Raw genomic sequence first — 19,599 nt, 5'->3', positions numbered from 1 at the left:
GATCTTAGAAGGAAACCTATTTTATTGTTAATAAGTAAAAATCCTCACTTTAATGCAATAAAATACTTTTAAAGTACAGATGGCTGCTTGTGTGTCTTTGGCGCCCTCTGGTGCAGTAATCGCCTCCTACACATACTGTTTTGTGGAGCTCCACACACAGCCACACACAAGATCAGCTGGCTTTTTTAAAGTTACGATTCTTTGAATAAATTCACTGTTGTCTTAAATTATAAATGCTTACTGTCACAGTGGTATTCATACAATAGTGCTCAATAGTGCTATTTAGGGGATAGAATAAGATGAAAATATGTATTAACAGTTCCTCTTGAAAGACATTGGTGACAGAAAGAGCTGGTTCCCCTTCTCTGTTTTTTAATGAGATAAAAAAAAGATAAATCTAAATGCGAGTTTGCAATGATACTAAGATGGCTCACATTCCAAAAGGTTTTCACTTCTCACAATTGCTTAAAAGAAGAAAGGTATGTTACGGTCATGCACATTGTCAGTTTAGCTGCACATTTTGTTCATGCTCATGTTATATTAACAATGTTAACAGGCTGATCTGCAGTCAATTCAACTAAAGAGCAGTTAGCTTGCTGGTAGAAGTTTCTTCAGGAAACTACACCACACTGCTACATCTACAGCTGCATGCCTCTACAGAATGATATCATGCAGAACACTACATTTGGAACATTAACAAAATCTGCCTCTGGGTTATGAATAAATTAAATTGCCTGCTTACTCTTATTTGCATGTGTATTATTCCTCATGTATGTTATCTTACCATTTACTGCAGCAGTAACTTGTGACTGACACACCTATTCTACAATTCCATGCTCATCTGAAAGACAAAGGAATGAGCACACACAGAAGGAGGTCCTGATGCACCTATGTCATATAACTATGAACATAGATTTGAATGTAAATGTATTTGTTAATGCACACAGATAAAAAAATGGTAAATAAGGTAATGATACTGGCTTACAGTAAACATTTGGAGACATAAAAATAGCTAGTGAGATTAAGTCCAAGTTAAATATATCAACATACAATCTTTCCAGGCTTCAGGACCTAATTTCCTCTCAAAAAGAAGTCCCCCAGGGAAGGGGGGTCGTGGAATTTTATATAAAACTATATATATACCCACAAATTTAAATGTCTTTAAAAACAAATGGCAGTGCCACAGCCACCCTACTCACTGTAACTTTCACATGTTTAAATTAAAGCATAAATATATGAAGCTGTGTATTATTTGAACAGCTTATTATTGGATGCACAATAACAAGGTTTATACATGGCACTATATAGACCCAGTTTAATATAAAACAATCCTATACAATATATAGTAGGAGGTCCCTGCTCCATCTTCCTATAAGTCTGGAGGCCTGAAAAACATTAAAGTATCTTTATCTAAAATATTAATGTAATTATCATAGGGAAGATATTTTAATAAGAATATATAAGAATTGTGACTTGACAGTCCACACTTCACATCACACTGCCTCACAAATCAGCATTAGGTTCTTCCTTTACATGTGTTAGGAACAGGAGCCGTCATCAGCGCTATCCTGCAGCCGATCCTAACTCATTATCACAGAGAGAGAACACAAGATGCTGCTTTGAATTATCCTTTTGTGTGCACACAACTAGCCTTGATAACAAGTCGCATCCTTACACACGAACCAGAAAAATTCATTTTTATGCTTCAGCCAGTAATGGAGTGGAAAAACACAGGAGGCGGGAGTCACTTTCAGTGAATACTGCATGAAGCAAAACACATCAAGCAAACACATTTTCTTACTCTACTCAGTCTGTGGCAGATATTATCATTACTTTATGTGTTAAATTGGCATTTGTGCACCAGATATGAGTGGCTAAGAATATTACCAACACTATATTTAACCATTTAAAATCCAAATCATTGTAAGTTGTGTTGCTCAGCAGGAAAACCTTTTTTTTTTCTTTACTTATATATAGTCTTTCTCCCAAAAACAGGTTTAGGGCTACTGCTGCAGTGTGAAATCTTTCATGAAGGTATTCAACAGCTCTTTGTTGCGTGCAGTTAAAGGACGGTGATGAAACAGCCAGGATAAGATAGCACCAATTTTAGAGCTTCAGTATGGAAACGGTTGAATCACAGCCAGTACTTCCTGTTTTCAGTGGCTGCACTACATGTGTTACATTTAACATCTTGGAAAATGCCTGATTATAAAGACTGAGGTCAGTGCTCTGACATGTCAATAAATTCCATATGCAGTGGAAGAAATGTTTGCAGCAATGCAGAAGTGTAGAAATACTATTGTACTCTTGCATGAGCAACTGTATGTCAAGTATTTGCAGTAAAAATACAAATAAATGTAAATTTAGATGAACCTTCCATTATATTATCTATTGTGCTTCTAGATGCATTTGGATCTAAACAACCAATCAGAGGAACAAAGTGATACAACTCAAGTCAAGAACCAAAACCATTAGAACTAATAATAATATATAATACCACATGATAGTTATATGAGTATGCTTTTATTCAGTCATGCAAGCATAAGGTGAGAATTACATTATAATAATGACGGTCTTCACTAAAGCTTGTGCTAGAAGGCTAGAGCATCCTTTTGACTGAGCCACCTGCTTCCAGAACTTGTAAACTTAGCTCATGAACTCAGCTCATGGAGCATCTCAACCACAAGGTCCCTAAAAACACAAATGTAGACATTATGAGATTATTTTTTTTATTATTATTCCTTTTTCTTTTCTTTCACAATAAGCAGCAGTGAATAGGGTTAGTGTGCTTGCTGTTTCAATATTACAAAAGGACTCATCCTTCTTCCCTAAAACAGCCAGTTCAACTAAACCACAAGAAGTCATCAAGACAGCTGGGACTCCTCATTGTGTCAGCTTGCTGGTGAGCTTGCTATTGTGCCACACCAGGAAGTTCTGACATCTTTAAAAGGACTTAATTCCTCAAATCACAGCAATAGTGAAGTGGGAAGCTTTGGATCACTGACTGACATGAAAATAAAAAGGTAAAGAAAACCTCCTTTTTTCTGTATTTTTATGCGTTGTGTTTTTTTTGTGTCTATTGTTCCATTGTTGATGTTCAATTAATGGGTGGAATGAAAGAATAAAGTCCTAATGCTTCCACATCCTAACAACTGAACAGCACATGCGTGTCTTTTTCCACTGACTACTGTTGAATGCAGACTGTAAAGAACTGGCTTTCTGTCTGTGTATAAAGGCCTTTGCTCAGAGACAGTGGACTATCTTTACTTTACAAACACCAGCCTGTGCAACAGACTCGTTCAACATCAGTGAAAGCAATGGTGATCGGATACAAGAATTGTGCGCATGTGCAGCTACAAATCCAACACGAAGATGTATGATAATATATGGATTTATTTTGTGGGTTATTTTAAAAGTGGCATATTTCCTAATGCCGATGGAAGGAACAAGCTAACCACAGCTGACAGGCGAAACATGACAGTTCTCTTTTTTAGTTTTGAGTGTTAATATTATGATATCAATCATATTAATGATCAATTTGAATGTGAAAAACAAAAATGACTGTGTAGATATAGCCTCTATAAAAAGGTTAAGGGGAAGTTGGAAGGTGACTGAGTGTCTGCTGCCCTTAGCCCTTCCTGAGAGTCACACTTATTATAGAGTCTCTAGCTCTCAGACACTGAGGCTACTTTCATTATAATGCCTGTATCTGCAGAATAACAAAAAGTTCAAACTAGCAGTTTTATATCATCATGTACGAGACAGACTAGACGTCTTTGGGAATTTTGGGAGTTGTTAAACTGACAGTATTATTACATTATTATTATAAAATGTATTTTAAAATTCTAGTATCACTATAAAGCAGACATTTTATAACTCTAATTTCAAAACTGACTGAAACCACATTGATCTCGGCTATTTAAACACATAGTCTGTCCTCATCAGGGAAACACAACATGAGGTTTGTATTTCAGTACTTAAAATGGAACATGTGCATGTTTATGGGGCCAGGGACTTGTCATGATGGTAGCAAAATATAATTTCCACAGAAAGAAATGGTTTTCCTTGTTTAATGTGTGTTTTTGACAAACCATTAACTTTACCTAATCCCTTATCCTGTTTTTTAGGTCTAACCTTAATCAGTATGTAATATGTAACCCAAACTGCAAGTGAAAATGGTCCATTACATGGGGCAGACCCTTGCCAGGATCCGAACACTGCCTGTTCACTGTTTCAGTTTGCCTGTTTGTGAGTACATGGCACAGTTTTGTGTGTATTGTCTCTGGATGTAACTCTAATTAAACAGGAATGATCAATGGCAACACTGATGCAAAGTATTACCATTAGTGTCACACGTATGCCTAGTTGCCACAAACAACCATGTGTGTTGAGACATGAACACTGTCACAGTCACACAGAAGGGACTGTATGACTTGTGTTACTGTAAGCAAAGCCAGATACAGCATGCAGTTAGAGCTCACTGGCATTACTGCGACAGACTACATAAACTGATTCACAGTACATATGAAAGTCCTGAAGCAAACATGCACCATATACTGCAAAAAGGTGTGCATCTGAAATTTAGGGTTTAATTTGGCCTTTGACCTTGTCATGGATTCACAGCCATGACAAATGTTAATAGGTCATCTGTATGTACCGTAGATGGAATGCACCTAGAATCCATTGTAAAAATTTACTGGTCAGCATGTATTGAATCATACCAAATCATTTAACTAATATTTTCATTGTCAAAAATATTGTCAAATCATAATTATAGCTGGATAGAGCAGTGACCCAGTAAACTGTTTGGCACAATCAGAAAACCTTTATTTATTCATTCTACAAGGCTTCATAGAAGGTTGTTTCTAGGAAAAAGAATCAACATTGAAGAGAGAAAAAAACAACTAGGTACTACCAAGATAACTCTGTTAATGGCTTTTTGTAGCAGTCTGAGAACACACAGAATCTAAGTAGGTTACATGGAACTGCTCCTAAACAAAACAAAAGTAAACGTTTCTAGTCCTGAAGCACTGTCATTGGTAACTTAGAAGCGAATCCTGTAGACCGGGGCTAGATTTGACATGCCAACCTAATTAGTGCGATTATCACACAGCTGCACAGGCTGAGAGGATTTGAAGTGGTTTTATCAAAAGGATCATTTTCTCAGGGAATGCCTCATCCTGACAGCCTGTGCACTGCCAGATCCATTTCAGTTTGGGATGTGCAGCTGCTGTCTGCTTAGATCTGCTGCAGGTTTGAATGGCTGAACTCTATTGTTGAAGTGATTGGATGTTTTCCAAAGGGCTGAGGTGCCGCCTCAGACCAGCTATTGGTACACAATAATCCACATCAGCTTAGCTCCAAATCTGACCATGTATGGAGGGTGAACCAATTTAGACTTAATGATATTACCAAACTGATTTGGCCATTAATGTTGGGCTAATTAGCAGAATTAATAGTTGATGTAATTCCTCAGGTTAGCCAGAGAATTATCTTTCGTTTTAATTCTGACATAAAGCTGTGGCAGTAATTTAGGCTGCATGTTGCGATGGACATATGACACTTATTATACATTGTTTCTTCAGCTTATGGGGCATTTTAGCTTATTGTTTTGGATTTAAACTCCACATCTTTGAGCTTAACTTAAACCAACTACTTGTTGGTTTAAACCAACAAGTAGCCTATGGCAAACATTTTGCAGTGTAAACAATATCTGGTAGCTACACAAACAAATACCATGAAACATGTTCTACAGTGTACTATATGTAAATATGGTATTGTTTATGAAACTTATAAGACAGAGTCTTAGGAATATTGACCTCTGAACTAAAGCACAGGGAGGACGTGAGCAGCTCCAGGGATGCTCACTCGTGGTTAACCCCTGTCACTTTGCCAGCAGCTGCAGCTTTATATCTGCCGCTATACCAAAATTGTACATTTTATCCCTACAGCTAAACACATGAGCTGCTACGTGTGGACAAGTTTTCCTCCATTCAATCACTTTCACACACTGCTCAGTCTCAGAGACCATGGCACTTTTATAACACATCTGCATGCATTTTGCTTTCTCACTACATGGTAGTATATGTTGTAAATAAATGCAATAATTTGAGTGACACACAGACTTTGCACAGGATGAACAAAGTCTACACAGGCTTATTTTTAAATTATCAGAGGTCCTCTGCTCTAACAGGCCTTTAGTCACCAATAATTAATAATCACGAATCAATTTATCTCTTGTGTGTACAAAAACTGTTTTCTGAGGCGATAGATTCACTGCTCTACAGCAATACTTAGTTACAATAGTAACATTTTTAGTCAGGGCAGTTAATATGAGAATTTCTCCCCCCTCTAACATATTGCATAACCTTCATGAAACATAAATGCATCTTTCACCCTGACTCTCAGAACAATAACATGTTCTCAGTAAAAGAATCTCTGGCTTCCCGCTCACTCAATCATCACATTGTACTTCACCACAATACCTCATATTGCTCACTGACTCAGGATGGCTCAGAAAAATGCATGTAACTGAACATATACACACCAGCATGTTAAATAGCCTGGCTTGTTTAACTCCTCCCTCCTCTCTTTGCCCTTGGGTGGGCCGGGGGTCCTCAGCACTTCCCCGGACCTGCATGGCCTCTACAAGCGCCACCAGAGTCACCCCCCTTCATCAGCTGTGACGTCACAGGTCCAGCTCCGAGAGCAGCCTGGGTTTGCCCATCGGCAGGGTCAAGAGCACAGGGAGAAGAGCGAGTGCAGGACCAAGCACCTATTGCACCACGGCACCAGGCAGACCTCCACCACACGAGTCGAATCTCCACCTGGCTGGCCTGCTGTAAGCCAGCCGTCCATGGAAGTCCTGAAGGTAAGCCCACCAACACTCTGGTACATACCTAATGTGAACAGGGATGAATGCTATGTTGTAGGTCTTCCAAAGTCGCAAAAGAGTTTTTCACATCTTTAAAACATAAATTCTGCATGATTGTGGACTTTGGCTTGAAAAATTTCTGTGTCAGCTTTTGAGAGAGAAATACAGTTCTTTGAGAGTGGACTGTGTTAAATCCATAGGGGGATTATCTCTTGACAGAATTCCTGTTTCCAGACATTTGGCATTCAACTCATTTAATCCTATTTGCTCCACTACACTGACATATTTTCATTCACCTGCGTCTCAGTATGAACAAATGGACCCTGAAAGTGTAAGAACATTAGGGTGAAAAGAAACGCTGGAAAGATTCAGGAACTCACAAATAATGGAGATTTGCAGGTCGAGTCTAAACATACTGATATCAAGATATAAATCTTCAGTCCCCGGGAAATTGTTTGTCAAAAGCAGATGCGGATGGAAATTCCATCTGTCAGAAACTTTGATTTCACTAAATTTTTGATTATCTGTGCCTATGAGTCAAAAAATGTCTATCATTTCTGCCAGTTACCACAAATAAGCATGTGATATCATTAGATCCACAAGATGAATGAGAAGTTTCTGCTAGTTAGACGATGGAGACACGTCATAAGTTGTTTACTTGTGATGAGTACAAGTTCCATGTCAGACATCAGTGTGTTTATTGATTGTCATCCCTTTCAACTGTGCACCACTTCAAGTTGTTTCAGCATGAAAATATCAAATCCTGCCACACTCTAACTTGGCACATGGCTCTCCCTTTACACGTGATTTGCACAACAGAAAGCACTTTTTCCTCCAAATAATATTTTAGCGCTATAAAACAGTTCTGATTTAAGGCTTGGATATGCAATAAAGCAGAAAAACCTTTGGAGAAACAGTAAGCCTTTGTCACACCGCATCATTTTCACAGCACAGAAAACCAGACTAGTTGTACTTGGCAAACACATTTTGACAGTTTGAACCTAACCTGTCTGTGGATTATCAAAGACCCACTCCCAAAACCATGGAGGCAAAGAAAAATTAGCTTAGAAGTACCAGGCGAAGCTGCTGGACCATGAAAGTGAAAACATGAAGATCAGATGAGGTTGTACAAAAGAGGAGGGGGGGACCCTCAATTAGCCATGTTACCTCTGACCCCTGTGGGAATCCAGTGTAAAACCAGTTCAGGGATCAAGACAGAGGCGGTCAGAGTTTTATCAGACACTCAGCAGCAAATCTTCACAATTAGGTTCAATCCAGCACTTGTCTAAGTAAAAAATACACAGAGAGAACACTGTGAGATAAATGGAGGCCTTTTGTGCCTTTGTCAAATTAGCTATTAGTCAACTTTGTCACAGATTCCACTGATCAGTGAGATGAAGATCTGGAATTATTAGAATTATAATCATATAGATATTTATTTGTGATGACACACTACAAACAGTGTATGACTAATATGTTGAGATTTGACTGAGATAAAAGGTCTAACACATTGGTGCAAATTCCAACCATTTCTTTTACGTGTTTACGTATCTGTCCTTTGGTATGGCAAAGCTCTCTTGATCACAAATCCTCATAAAAGATAGGTTCAATCTGAAATATTATGCATTTTTAGTAAAATACAGAGCCAGGAGTGATGCACGTGGGACACCACAACACTGCCACTCAGTGGGTGTAGCCACAGTGACACTTCCTGTGACCTCACATGCGTACCCTGTATGGGGAAAGTCAGTTTATGTGTTCATTAAAATAACAACAAAACATTTGTTCAAGTATAAAAGAATAACAATATAACACTGTACTGTGGAGTTACAGTTTAAACAAGTATAACATCACAACAGGAATTCGCCAATTTAAACCAACTAGTCTGTAATGTTAAATAAGAACTTGCTTTATGCAACCTATTTTGTGCTTCCACAGTTCACCACAGCGAAGAAATTTTCCTTAATCTGTGCCTGTGAGCTCCATCTGTTCTCAGAGATGTGTTGTGCGTACATCCTTTGATTCTATCAGTGCTGTAACAGAACAATGACTGCATGAATATACAGTGTAATTTTCTGTGGTAAAAGGAAGGATGATTCTCTTGTGTGTGCATCCAGTGCATCTAGAAAGAATAAACAAGTCTTCTGATGCTTAAAACTTAGAGTATCACACTGATCTATGCTCCTCCTGAATTGGTGCTTTGAATTTAATCGACAATGGCATCAAAGACTAACAGATATTATTTGAAGTCCCTGAAAGGCCCTGACTTTAAAATATCATCAGATTCACTTCCACGTGCAGTTGTTGGTGGTTGACGCTGACCTTTTCCTCAAACTCCAGGCGCATTGAGCTGAATAATGCTACATCTTTGTTCTCTTTGATTTTTGGGGTGGGCTCAGACTGAAGTTAAGAGAGAGCCTTTTGTTTTTGAAGCTCATCAGTATACCTACAGTTCTCAGTTGGGAGTATAGTGTTGGACATGTCTCTACAAGTTTCAAGCTGCACGCAAAAATTTAACTGGTGTGGGCTGTTTTTTCTACAGTATATAGTTATGATGAAGTTCTACCATGTGAACTTTGACCTCTCTGGTAGATGCAAATGTACTGTCCCTTGTCTGACTATCCACTGTGTTTTAGCTAGCTTGAAATTACATTGCCCCATGCCAGCTATGATAACAAGTCTCTGTGTGTTTATGTAGCTGCTAAATTAAGCTCTATTGTTTGTAATTTAAGCAAGTGCATGTTCCTAATCCCGCACTGACGGGACAATGTGTCTCATTCTTGGAAGAGGATGTTGCATTCTTTCTAATGTAGTCCAGGAGCCTGAGGGTGAGGCGCGGAGAAGACATCTCTTTGTCCCAAGCTCCTCCCCACAGTGAAGCGGCCTGTCTCTGCTGTAGCTGCTATGTGCTGTATGGAAGTGTTACTGAGGACATTAAGCAAGAAAGCAAAAGCTGTTTCCTCGAGGCGATAGCAGAACTCAACATGTTGCAGTTGTTCTCCAAATCTCTCCTCAAATCACTTTGAATCACTTCAATGTAAAGTTTATTCACTGACGACTCGAAGATTTTTATCAAATGTGGGCCCCTTAGCCGCAATTAGTAAACACAAATGCTCTCTGAAAGGACCAGCGTAGGACTGAAGGAGATCTGTCACCAGAATTAAAATACTGTGTTCAATTAGTTGAAAATGTGTTTTCCTTAGTGCATGATCACCCATTTTTGTATAGACACTTGCTGTAAACGGACAAACCAAACACAGGTCTGGGAGTCAGCTTTTGGTGCCCCTTGGCTTCCCCTCTTTACTGGCAAACAAAAGAGGTTAAACTGGGATTTGTGAGGAAAAGAAGTGTCCTTGTCCATAATGTGCTGATAATTTTCACTGTGATCATTTCCTTAGTAGAAAATCATTTTAATTAAACTGTAAATCTTGTGGATGAAATCGAACTAAATGAATTACATTGTCATCAACTGATTAGGACATTTCAGACAGACAGATTTAAATTAATACAGCAGAAGTGGAAACATTCTCTTTTTTGTGGTGGCCAATAAAACATATAGGCAGTGTAAATCTACTACCGTACATATATGTATATTTTTCTATATTAGTCTACATCTGAATGTAGAAGGGGGTGTGGATGGCTCCAACCCACAGTAGACAAAGGTTCTAGGCTGTTTTGCTGTAATTTTGTTTCAGTCTGCACAAACAATATATGAAAATATCTTAATATTTTACTGTGTACTGCAGAAACAGCGTTCCAACTGAAATGTATTTAAAATGATTGCTGCCATGAAAAAAAATAATGTTATTGTGCACCAAACAATTCATTCATAAAGGGATAAGTCTCAGTTGGCAAATTATATTGCATTTAAGCAGCATGGTTAAAACAATCCCTGCTTGTTAACAGTAAATTATCCAGAGGAAACCTTTTTTTAATGTTTCCTAATGGAACAGTGTTAGAGTGGCGGCCTTTTATTTTCAAAGCACAGCAGCTTTATTTTGAATGGTTTGAACCTGGCTGTGCAGAAACACATAATAAAATGATACTGCAGCATCACAACTGAACACAGCTGTTTAAAGTCAAAGAAAGAGATTTCATTCTGCCTTTGTTGACACGATGCAGAATCTGAGGGCTCATTTTAGGAGTGGTGTGAGGACCACCGAGCGTGGCATTCCACCCTCGAAATAATAATGCGATTTAGGTGTCTATATTCTTTTAGTATTGAATTTCGGACTCCCCTTTACTCCTGTAGGTGGCTGTATGCAAGTTTATTGTTGTGTCTAATGAATGCATAATAATAATTCAAAAGAAAAACTGCACCTATGTTAAGGCTAAATGAGTCAGTCATAGAGTTCATTTGTTTATTGACATTTCAGAAATGTCTGACATCTGTGTGACCTCCTCACATATAGGAGTAGGATTTTTATAATCAGCTTTCCTAAACTAGTGTTTTCAATGACTCACATGCTGTAATGCTACATCCTCAGCGATCCACATAAGACAACGGTTGCAGTTGTTTGAGAAAAACTAAAATTATGTGTAACCCACACCATCAGCGATTGCTCTGTTTTTTTTCTCTTTTCTTTTTTATTTGATGATTGTGGTGCAGACTGTCCATGTGGGGAATATTTATAGTGCAACACAATTAGGAAAAATATTTGACTGCTGTAAATACAAATGCCAGGCATTTAAAATGTATAACAAATATTATAAAATTATTATCATTGTAGTTTTAGATGCTCTGATGCTTCTTGATTTTTGTGGTTTAGTCCATTAATTGTTTGTTGTGTTATGTCTGTTGCACTTCCTGATCATTTTGTGTGGCATTTAACTCATTGTTAAGTTTCTTTGTGTGACTGTCTGTTTTTCTTCCTGTTACGTTCTCTCCTCTGTGACTGGCTGCATTGCCCTCATTGTTTATACCTGTGTCTCGTTACCTGCTGTATTTAGTCCATGTGCTTCCTTAATGTCAGTCTGTCTGCTGTCAGGAGCCTGCAATTTGTTCGTTTATTCTCCCCTTGCCTTGTCCTACATTTGTGTCCCATTTCTAACAACTCACCTTCACAAATATGCTACTGGGGCATTCTGTAATATTATCATTGATTGACATTGCATTTCTATAAATGCACTTCACTGCATCTTTAGACGTGGATGAGTGCAATAGGCACACATATGCTAACCCCATTATGGCTCCAAGGGACAAACATTTTAAGTCTGTACTGATTAAATTATAAATAAAAAAAAACAGATGTGTTTTACTTGTACCTGTGCTTTATATTGTGGTGGATTGAGAGACAAAATTTACTGCAACCTGATGATATAACTAGGTTATATGATATTTAATTTACTTAAAATGACATCATTCAGAGCTGAAAACAACCAGTATTTAAACCCAAAGTAAAGCACTGTATTTACGTTCGAAAATGATTGATTATCATCAGTCATAAATGTTTGCCTTTTGCAGGGCTCATTATGTACAATAATTCAAACAACAAAGAAAAGAGCTGAGGTGGCGTCCAAGGTGAAAGTCTGGCGTACCCTGTTCCCTACCACTGTTCAAAACATGAAACCATGAGCCCCAAGCGATGGTTCTGTTCAATGCAAAGTTTATGCATTGAACAAGACATGTGTATAACCACAGCGCCTGATAGTGTATCTAAGACATCCATCGTTATGACGGCATGCGGTGGAGTCCGTTAAAGGATCACTTTTTAACCAGACTTAATAGTGGTTGTTTCTTACATGTCACTTATGTCTGTAGTAGTCGGGACTTCTAACATGTTAGCATGCAGTAAATGTTTAGCTTCTTCCTTTGACAAAATACCCCGAGGTGTGGCTGGTTGCCAAGGAAGAAAGAAACAGTGGAGTGTGGAGAGGAGCTGGTTGGGAGACTTGAATGGACCTGTTTCTTTTCTGGGGTCAAAGAGTGACGACTATCTCTCGAAATATTATTGGTCCTCAAGGCATAAGTCTAAAACACGGTCCCATGTGCTTTCCTTGAGAAGGTAATAAACCTCTGTCTCACAAAGAGTCTATGAATAAAGTGAGAGCCGGGCTTGCTGTAGGGATAAATGAAATACATCCCTTGTTAATAGTTCCTTCTCAACCCAAAGGTTTGGCTGAGGGAAAAGGCCAGACTGCATGGGGGCAGACAAAGAAACTCTCTACTATGAATTTACAAAGAATGCTTTTTCTGTTTTATCGTATAAATCTCCGTCCAGCCAGGGGGCACTTCCCCCTGTGTTTGTGTTCACCTCTTTAACTTCTGAGTTTCCACTAATCCACACAAAGGCGTGATGCTCTGTGTTCTAGCAGCATTACACGAGATGCAGTGGCAGGCGTATGCATTAATTATCTGCACGGCTCATGGCGCATCATCACACGTGAGAATCCTGATCAGCAGCTCGCTTCCTTGGATCGATGTACTATTCTAGGGATGATGTACTATCATGAATATGGTAAAATCAGGTCATAGTGCACATTATTAACTCTGTTTTGGGTGTTATGCTTGTAAAAGCACATCCACAAGGACAAAATGTAATTGGAAATAGTGTCAAAAATCAATGCTTCACTTTTACTAAGACCGTTTATATATTTTTAGATAAGTGAGTTATCCCTCTGTGGGGTATTATTACCAACCTAAAAAGCTACATTCATTGAAGCACTTTTGGGCCCTATACATAATCTCTCCTATTACATTTTTATATTGTTCACAAAATTATGCATATTTCAATGTGTGACCACTTCCTGCTGATTTTATACATCTACACCCACTTGATTGAGTTTAGTCATAGGATTCCAAGGTAGGGTTTAGGGATTCTATTCTAGGGTTAGTTTTGTTGGGGAAAAAATGGGTTTTGATCTTGGTTACCATGGTTACAACCCCCAGTCCTTCCACAACAATGATTTGCTGCCTCAAAAAAATTGCATCTGTACCTGCCAAAAAAGGATTTTGATTGACGTCTATCCATTTGTTGAGAACCAACACCAAATCCTGCCACCTCAGCTCCACCTCTTTGCCAGTACTTGGATTAGGAATTTCAGACACTGCCAAGATGGTGATGGCCAAAACCTTCACACTGACCTTTAAAACCGCTCCTGTGACATCATGGATTCATCCTGTGTTATTATTTGCAGTACCTGATTAGATGGACAAAGATTTCACAACATTTCAACATTCAGCAATATATTGATTACAACATTGATTCTTATAAGACGTCCTGATTGATTGATATTTTGATAACACCTGCACTATAAGCCAGGCTGACAAACCTTAACTTTTTTCAGTTTTTCCATTCTCTTGCTTTGTTTTTAGGAGCCCACTTTTTTGTAAGTACAGTATGCATGCTGCTTTTTTTTCTTCTAAATATTACACTGCTTCCCCTGTTAGGGAAGATAAGGTACGTACAGGTTATATAACAACAGCGATAGTCAGCCTCACAATACAACATCAGCACAACGTATTACCTGCCTTCACTTTCTTCACCAGAGTTTCTGTCAAATTTGATCATTTATTTAATGTGGAGTTGCTGCTGTTTGTCCAAAAGTGTCATGATCTTCACCATGTTTATTTGACCATCTGGTGACTAGTCCTTCACTTAGGTTGTTGAATGTTTTTGCATCAGGGTACCAAGCATGTCCAAGTTGTCCTATTACAAAAGTGACCAGGATGAAACCAGATGTAAACTTGGATAAATTAAAAAAAAAAAAAACAAATACTGAAATTTAAAGCTGTTCACCTTTAACCTGCAAATGTGAATGTGTGACAATTAAGGGGTCAATTCAATTAACTTCCTAATGCAAAAAATAAATAAATAAATAAATAAATAAAAATTGGCTGGGGCTAGCAAACACATCATACATTTGGGATTGCATATATCTTGTTTGTACTGAAATAATGGCGTCAATTGTTGTTCTGGAGCTCAGAACAAATAATGTTTTATACTAGATGAGCAGAACTAAAGATTAAATGTTAGCTGGCCTTAAGCAAGCTTCGGTTCGCAGACTACCAGCCAATCAGTAGAAAGACTCCTTTGTAAGCTGGAGGTGGTGACGTCAAATGGACTGTATAAAGACATAAATTCATAGATAATCTGGAACAACAGAGCAGTGGGAGGATGCGTCTTGGTGTCCTCCTACTTTTCTTAACTTGCATAACTAATAAGCCTTTAGGTCCGGATAAATTAAGCAGGACTAGTGAATGCTCTCAGATTTGCACAAGTTGGGTTGCTGTGTAGGCTAAGAAGACAAAGGGATTATATACACTAGTACATTTTTTTATCAGTTAATTTTCAGATGACAAAATATGCTGGAGATGCTTGAATACAGCCATTATCAGGTAGGATGGATCGTTTTTTTTAAAAAACTTTTTTTTTTTACTTAAAAAAGATGTGTTAATGTACTGTTGAATTCTGTCTCCATGATTCTTATTCAACACAGTTTTCAGTTAATGTGCTACTAAAATATGTTTATGGATGAAGTTTTTACATTGTTCCATGAGCTGTTGAGATGCTGCATGAGTGGTCATGTGACAAGCTCTACAGTGTCCTTTATATAGGAAGGAACTGGTAATCAATATTAACCAGTTGTAAAATGAAAGGAACTTTGTATAGAGCGCATGTTCCGAAGAAAACCTGCATTTAGCTTAAATGTCCAGGTATACGCAGAAACGGGTCAGGTCATTGCTGAAACATTTAAAGTTTCTAAAAATGCAACAGGAACCAAGCTGCAGTGATTTAGTATTTCTGCAGAACTGCAGAACAAGTTCTCCAAAGTCTTTGTTTTATAAGTTGTACCCCTTCCTTCCTGCAGACCCATCTGGAGAATCCCACCAAGTACCACATCCAGCAGGCTCAGAGGCAGCAGGTGAGGCAGTACCTGTCCACCACTCTGGTTGGTAAAGCTGGGAGCCAGTGCCCCAGCCAGCCCACCGAGCACAGCATGCCACCCGGGCCCGGCAGCAGTGCGCCCAACAGTCCCATGGCCTTGCTCACCCTGAGCTCCAACTGTGAGAAAGAGGTACGCCAGCTCATCATCCTTACAGATTTAATTTCTGAACACTCAGACACCCTCACATGGCACATGCACTGACTGAACTGTGGCTTTGTGTTACACAGATGGATGATGTCATTGATGATATTATTAGCTTAGAGTCGAGTTACAATGAAGATGTTCTTGGGCTGATGGACCCGGGGCTCCAAATGAACAATCAGGTCCGTTATAAAGGACAAACTTTGTAATGTACACAACACTTCTGTCCTGTTAACGTATGTGTCATAACAACAACATGTCTTTAATACTGCAGCTCCCTGTCTCTGGTAATATGCTGGATGTGTACAGCAACCAAGGACTTTCACTTCCAGGCCTCACAATCAACAACTCCTGTCCACCCAACATTAAAAGGGAATTCACAGGTAAAACTGCAGACACCTCACTTTACTTTGTATTCTACATTTCACTGCACATATGTATGACAGACAGTTTAATTTAATATGAATTACTTTTCCATTCATCTATCAAAAATGTTTGTATGCACTAAAACAGTACTTGAAAAATGAAGCTATGAAATATTTAATTAATTAAAATTATAAAAAGTACTGTCGGCCAATGATAGTATTGTGTGCAATTTAGAAATGCACAAGATACTACTAAGTCAATTATTTGCCAACTAGTTACTACAGCTCCTGGCATGAAGCAAGTACTGGACAAGCCTGGATCCTGTGGCCAGTATGAAAGCTATCAAAGGCCAGAGGGCTTTCCAGTAGGTAAGCAAAGTGAAGAAAATGAAATTCCTAAATGATGTTTATTTGTGTGATGTGTATGACTGAATTGCACACAATATGAACTGTCAACAGTAGCCTTAATACAGTGTAAATTCTTATTGGCTGTGGTTAACAGTATGTAGAATACTGCTTTATCTCATAGACTTAGTGTCTAATTCTCAAGGTTTTTGTTTTTCTTTTTTTTTCTGCAGAGGCTGAGGTTCGTGCTCTTGCTAAAGAAAGACAGAAGAAAGACAACCATAATTTAAGTAAGCCATCAACATACAATACCATTTTCTTCTTTAGTTTATAAAAAGCATAAAATGTGTAGATATACATTTATAATTACTATCAGTAAAATATTATTTACATAGCCTACTATATAAAATTGATATAGATATATTATGTGAAAAATACATCTAATATTTATGTGTAATCTATTTTATATATTATTTAAAAATATGTTATTGATAATTGTAGGCTAGCTAACAAGTTTCATCTATTTACTGTACGGTATGTTTCTTCTGACATATAATTTCAGTTGAACGAAGACGGAGGTTCAACATAAACGATCGCATTAAAGAGCTAGGAACATTAATACCCAAGTCAAATGATCCGTAAGTATTTATTTATGCTTAATGAGTAGTTCAATTATTAACTGTGTTTACAACATCCTCCGCTGTATCATGCATCAATGTATCTTAAAGTGCACAGGCTTGTTTTCTCAGAGGGTCTTGTAAAGGACCCTGTGCTGTTCTGGTCAGCTGGTCAGCTGACTCTGACTGTAGACCTTTGTCTCCTGTATACCCCAGAGACATGCGCTGGAATAAGGGCACCATTCTGAAAGCCTCAGTAGACTACATCAGGAAACTGCAGCGGGAGCAACAGAGGGCCAAAGAGCTGGAGAGCAGGCAGAGGAAACTGGAGCACGCAAACCGCCATCTGATGCTTCGCATACAGGTGGGTCTGACTTGTTTTCTTGCCAGTTTTCATCAGATATGAAGCTAACTAGCAACACATTACAGCTCACAGTTCAATACACCTTGATAAATTATTATTTCAGGTGTTTTTTAACTACTTTAAGCACAAACGCCTGTTTAGCCATCTGCTGTTTTAGTGTTAGTTGTAGTTCCCTTCGCTCCATCTAATAATCTAATATAAAATCCTATTTCATTATACATAAATGAAAAAAATGCTGATATAAACCACAAGAGCAGGTCAGCAGGAGCTTAAAGAGATGCTGTAGGTTGGAGGTAAAACACTTCTAGAGGCAGAACACTTAAAAACTCTTGTTAAAAATGAGTCCTACAACATATAGTGGCAGTAAGGTCATGACAGTAATGTAAACAAAACAAACGTTTGTACTTTCAAGCATATATGAAGGCTTAATTATGTTGTTTCTCCATCTAAATTATGTTGTGTATTGATCCAGGAGTTGGAGATGCAGGCCCGTGCTCATGGTCTCACAGTAGTGTCATCCCCATCTGTCTGCACATCAGAGCTGATGGCTCGTGCCATTAAACAGGAGCCCGTCCTCGGCGACTGCCCCTCAGACCTCTACCAGCACAGCTCAGCTCCTGACATGTCCCCTCCAACGACACTGGACCTCAACAACGGCACCATCACCTTCGATCAGATGCCTGCAGACTCCGGAGAGCCAGGATCCTACGGAATTTCTAGGACCTGTAAAATGAAGGAGTTGGTAAGGGATAACTCCATTGGGCCGATTTCCCCGAGTGATCCCCTGCTGTCCTCCATGTCCCCAGATGTATCCAACAACGCCAGCAGCCATCACAGTTCCAGCTCAAATATGGATGAGAAGGATGATGGCTGTTAGCCTGTGCCATGAGCCACACAGACACTTACATCTGTAGCATCCAGGTGCCTATGTTGAAGGTTTCCACATGAATGGCTGGATTAAACAACTTTTGTTCTTTCACTTTGTGATGAACCCTTAATGTTCAGATGTTGTATGATATTGTGATCCAAAAAACTTTTACATCTTTCATTAAACAGTGTTTATGTCGTTACACAATCTACTGAGAAATATGACCACAGCCTGCTGTCAGTATGGATGGATGAGTTTTAGTATGTTTATTTTTCATTTTGTAAACCTTGAAAAAGATATAGCAACTGTATTAGTAGCAAAAAGTAGCTACTAATGTAATCCAAAATATGAATAAATATGAATATGTTTATTTAAATGTTAAAAGATTTAGATATTAGTAAGTGTAACAAACATATTTAAGATAATTATTTTTACTCTAAAGCTTTCAGAAAAATACCTACAAACATACAACTGGAAATTTAGCAACATTATTGTTTTTAAAAATAATTTAATACTTATATCAATTGTGACATGAGTTTTTTTTATTATTGTTATAATTTATTTAGGTCCACAGATGATAAAAGCACCCCATTGCCTCATCAATCATACCTACTCATGTGGGACAAACTTATTTTGTTTAAACTCCTGTTTGTAAACCCTAAGGAAGTGCCTGCCCTGATTCATCATCATATTTTCTTTATGAATAATGTAAATTTAAAAAAATAAAAATGTGGTTTATATGACTTTATCAACCCGAATGAGTATTTTTTTAATAGGTACGATTGTGATATGCACTTTGATTTATACAAGAAAGTTGATATTCCAAACTGATGTAATAGTAGTAATGTATCTCCATGACCTTTTGTATGTTACAAGCACTATAGGGGCTTACTAGGAAATTGATTTTCACGTAATACAAGCTTCTTAATATAATTTGTATCCATTATTTAGTATAACCATTATTTTTGTTGCCACCTCCACACCAGCACGAGCACCCACTAAGGATACATGATGGTCAAACTCAAGCTTCATTTCTCATCATCGCCACTGCTATTGACTACTGTAACTCAGAAAAATGTACTTCATGGTGGGAATGGCCAAAGTTTTTAAGAAGTTCAATACATTTTTATTTACTT

At 38.1% G+C, this 19,599-nt stretch overlaps 1 protein-coding gene across 3 annotated transcripts; it reads left to right on the top strand.

The window, feature by feature from the left end:
• Positions 1–2,906: 2,906 nt before the first annotated feature.
• Positions 2,907–19,370, top strand: mitfa (melanocyte inducing transcription factor a). Of its 3 annotated transcripts, XM_028406515.1 has the most exons (11): positions 2,907–3,023; positions 4,128–4,248; positions 6,622–6,871; positions 15,686–15,892; positions 15,991–16,086; positions 16,179–16,287; positions 16,546–16,638; positions 16,848–16,904; positions 17,177–17,252; positions 17,448–17,595; positions 18,068–19,370. In XM_028406515.1, exons 3-11 carry the CDS (start codon positions 6,857–6,859, stop codon positions 18,470–18,472), a joined length of 1,206 nt encoding a protein of 401 aa, XP_028262316.1. In that variant the 5' UTR covers positions 2,907–3,023; positions 4,128–4,248; positions 6,622–6,856; the 3' UTR covers positions 18,473–19,370. The 3 variants fall into 3 exon arrangements, with proteins under 3 accessions (XP_028262316.1, XP_028262314.1, XP_028262315.1); XM_028406513.1 differs by lacking the exon at positions 4,128–4,248 and having other exon boundaries at positions 2,983–3,023; XM_028406514.1 differs by lacking the exons at positions 2,907–3,023; positions 4,128–4,248; positions 6,622–6,871 and adding an exon at positions 15,075–15,212.
• Positions 19,371–19,599: the final 229 nt, after the last annotated feature.

This window comes from Parambassis ranga, chromosome 5, assembly GCF_900634625.1.
Source record: "Parambassis ranga chromosome 5, fParRan2.1, whole genome shotgun sequence".
In the NCBI taxonomy this organism is placed as follows: Eukaryota; Metazoa; Chordata; class Actinopteri; family Ambassidae; genus Parambassis; species Parambassis ranga.
This window is presented reverse-complemented; position numbering and strand designations above follow the sequence as displayed.

Bases quoted from the DNA above. Each gene is read 5' to 3' on its own strand.
- mitfa (XM_028406513.1), top strand. The intron at 6,872-15,685 runs GTAAGCCCACCA...TCCTTCCTGCAG, and splicing joins CGTCCATGGAAGTCCTGAAG to ACCCATCTGGAGAATCCCAC. The intron at 15,893-15,990 runs GTACGCCAGCTC...TGTGTTACACAG, and splicing joins GCTCCAACTGTGAGAAAGAG to ATGGATGATGTCATTGATGA.